Here is a 2,721-nt window from a genome sequence, read left to right on the forward strand (position 1 = left end):
GTTGACTCAGGCCAATCTTCGTCGGAAAAAGGCGGGAACAATCAGCGCAGGCCAATTGGGCAACCGCGTTTTCGTACCAACACTTTCATTGTCGTGAACTCGATGATGGGCTACCAAGCCAGCTTTCGATTTGCAGCACTTGCCACATTCCTCACACGTGAACCCAACGAGTCTCTCCTGTGTACTGGTTGGAGCTTGTGCGGAGGTGCCAGATGATTCGTAGTATACATTGTCGAAAGTAACCAGCACATTGAAACCAAACGGGGTGGTTGGCCCTGTCTGGAGTTGTTGAACTCTTAGCTCACCCAGACAGACGTCCAGGCTACCCGGTCGGCACCACGAGGAGGTGGTTCAGCTCGCTGACTACTACTACTAATACTACTGTGTGGGTAGCCTTCTACGGCATTGTGTCAGATCATTGTCGCTGAATTCATCACAAGGTAAACAATGCAAGTCAGGTATAAGCCCGTAACTGCAAAGGTATCACATATAGTAGGTTGGATAGCACGTTTTTACTCGGTAGTCATCAATAGGCTTTCAACCAATATAGGTCCAATATAGGATAGACCGATTAGTGGAGCAGCATTATGTGATTTCGAACAGAAAGCTTGCTTCGCCTAAGTTGTTCTTTTGTCTTCGCGTAGTTTAATGTCCAGCAGTTCCGTGTCCTATAAAGAGATGTTCCGGAAGATTCCCTTTGAACAGATTACCACTCAAGTGAGTGTTTTTGATAGTTCAACGAAGTAAGTATCCTCCAACGTTTTCCATGAGCAGCACCTCAAGTTGAAAGCCGCTACCTTTTCCAAAGTTTTTGGCGTGCTATTCCAGCACTGCACTGGTACAACCTCCTTACAACACACTTGGTGCTTTCTACAAGGTTTTTTTGCTTATTTCGTGTGAATCACTCATCCATGGGTTATTGGAGGTTGAGGGGGATCTCCGTACATTGTTGATGTTGACTTGACAGATATTGAATACCAACAATGAATGCAGTCAGTTCTTGTGTTATCCCTTCTTGAAACTGTTGTCGATACCTATGTAGGTGGCTATAGTATGTAAATCCTTATTCCCTATGTTTCTTCTGTGAGCTCAGAATGACTGCTCAGTGAGTTGTTAGCCCAACTTTGAACCGTCGGTTTGAGCATGCTCTGTGTTGTCTTTTTTTCCAGATTTATCAGGAATGGCTTCCGAAAGTCACAGCATTCTCTCGTAAAGCTGCTGTGACCATGCTTCAAGCAGTTCACTCGCGGGAAACACGATCCCACGATACAGGAAAAAGTGAAACTGAGCCACCGGTGATTGTCTCTTCCCCTGGGCTACTCGACCTCTCATCGGTTAGTCCGACCTCTCCGCGTATAGCAACTGCACCTCAAATCCCTTCTGCGCCGATGTCTACCCATTCTTCCACTGCAGCATCTTTAGGCAATATGGATCAGGAATCGGATGACCACTTCGATGAAGATGCCGAAGATCTTGAAGAGGAACGAGAATGTCAGCTTGCCCCGCTTCAATCACATCTTGCTCTCCCCACCCGTACTCGCTCGACGTTCACGTCCCTTCCTGTGGGTTCCATGGAACCCACATCACCACTCCTACCGCTGTATGTTCCCGATCATTCTCAGCAGGCTCCAACTCAATTTACCGGATCACGTCTACCCGCAACCTACCCTACTTCATCTTCCTTCCCACTGACTGTCCCAACCGACTTCCAATCGCCGACATTAATGTTTTTTCATCCCGGTGACGATGACGATGACTTGGCTGAAATTGACCGAGTTAACCGGCGACTCGCTATGAGTGGCGGTTTGCTCGAGTTCAGTGATACACCAGCCTATATGGGATGCCCATCTACACGCACCTTTCTCTCGCGCCCTCCACCACAGATGTTTCCATCTTCTGCTTCCGCTACGTGCTCATTTCAACCAGAAGTTTCTCCGCATGAAGCATCCCCAAGTGGCCCCTCCAGTCACTCCCAAGCACCGCAGTGATGACATAACTATTTTTGCTTTTATCCCTCACAATCGTGTTTTGTGTTTGTTCTATCGCCCAGTGATATCACTTCAAGTCACCTCATCTTTGTCTTTTTGACTTCAATACATTCTCATTATTACTGTGACGACTCACCCTTTTCGACCATTTTCCCTCGTAAGAATGCTCGTTTGGCAACCAGTTTGCATAATTTGCTCTTTTTCATCTCTCCCGGATGAATTTATTTGTTCGTTTTGTTTGCCTGTTTTAGGCTGTGCATGAATGTGCTTTTTGTGTGTGGAACGCCTCTGCACGAAACATACGTATATTTTGCTTATTTGTTCTGCTCAAAATGCTATCGGATTTCGGAGTGCTCTGGATGTTAGTAGACTTTTTAGCTTATCGTTTGTGCCCAGGCTCTTCGTTATACAGATGTCAAGGTTAAGTGTCAACAACCGTCGATGATGGTGATCATCTGTAGATTTATGGCTACTTAATTCTTCGCTACTGTGAGTATGAAACCTTCTCTAAAGGGTTCGTGCAGTCATTTCTCTTGGATCGCCGAGCGCCTCTGTTCTTAAGTGGAACTTTTGGGAAAGAACATTCAGTTGCTGTGGCAGTAGAGCGTCGCTGCGTGATTTAAATGGTTTTGACGGTTGTCCTTCTTCGAACACTTCTTATCTTTATTTTCACAGGAGCCCATAGTTTTACATCTTTTAACTAGAGATATGTTTCTAAGGTAATAAATTTTCG

The 2,721-nt window shown here is 45.8% G+C and overlaps 1 protein-coding gene across 1 annotated transcript in view; it reads left to right on the top strand.

The window, feature by feature from the left end:
- The window catches only part of T265_11526 (hypothetical protein), a gene marked incomplete at both ends in the record, with an annotated part of 33,403 nt that extends 31,124 nt beyond the window's left edge, over positions 1-2,279 (top strand). The window contains one exon of the mRNA XM_009178204.1: positions 1,170-2,279. Coding sequence (XP_009176468.1) covers positions 1,170-1,988 — 819 coding nt within the window. The remainder of the gene's footprint in view (positions 1-1,169) is intronic.
- Between the last annotated feature and the right edge of the window lie 442 nt (positions 2,280-2,721).

This window comes from Opisthorchis viverrini (genome assembly GCF_000715545.1).
Source record: "Opisthorchis viverrini unplaced genomic scaffold opera_v5_515, whole genome shotgun sequence".
Classification (NCBI taxonomy): domain Eukaryota; kingdom Metazoa; phylum Platyhelminthes; class Trematoda; order Opisthorchiida; family Opisthorchiidae; genus Opisthorchis; species Opisthorchis viverrini.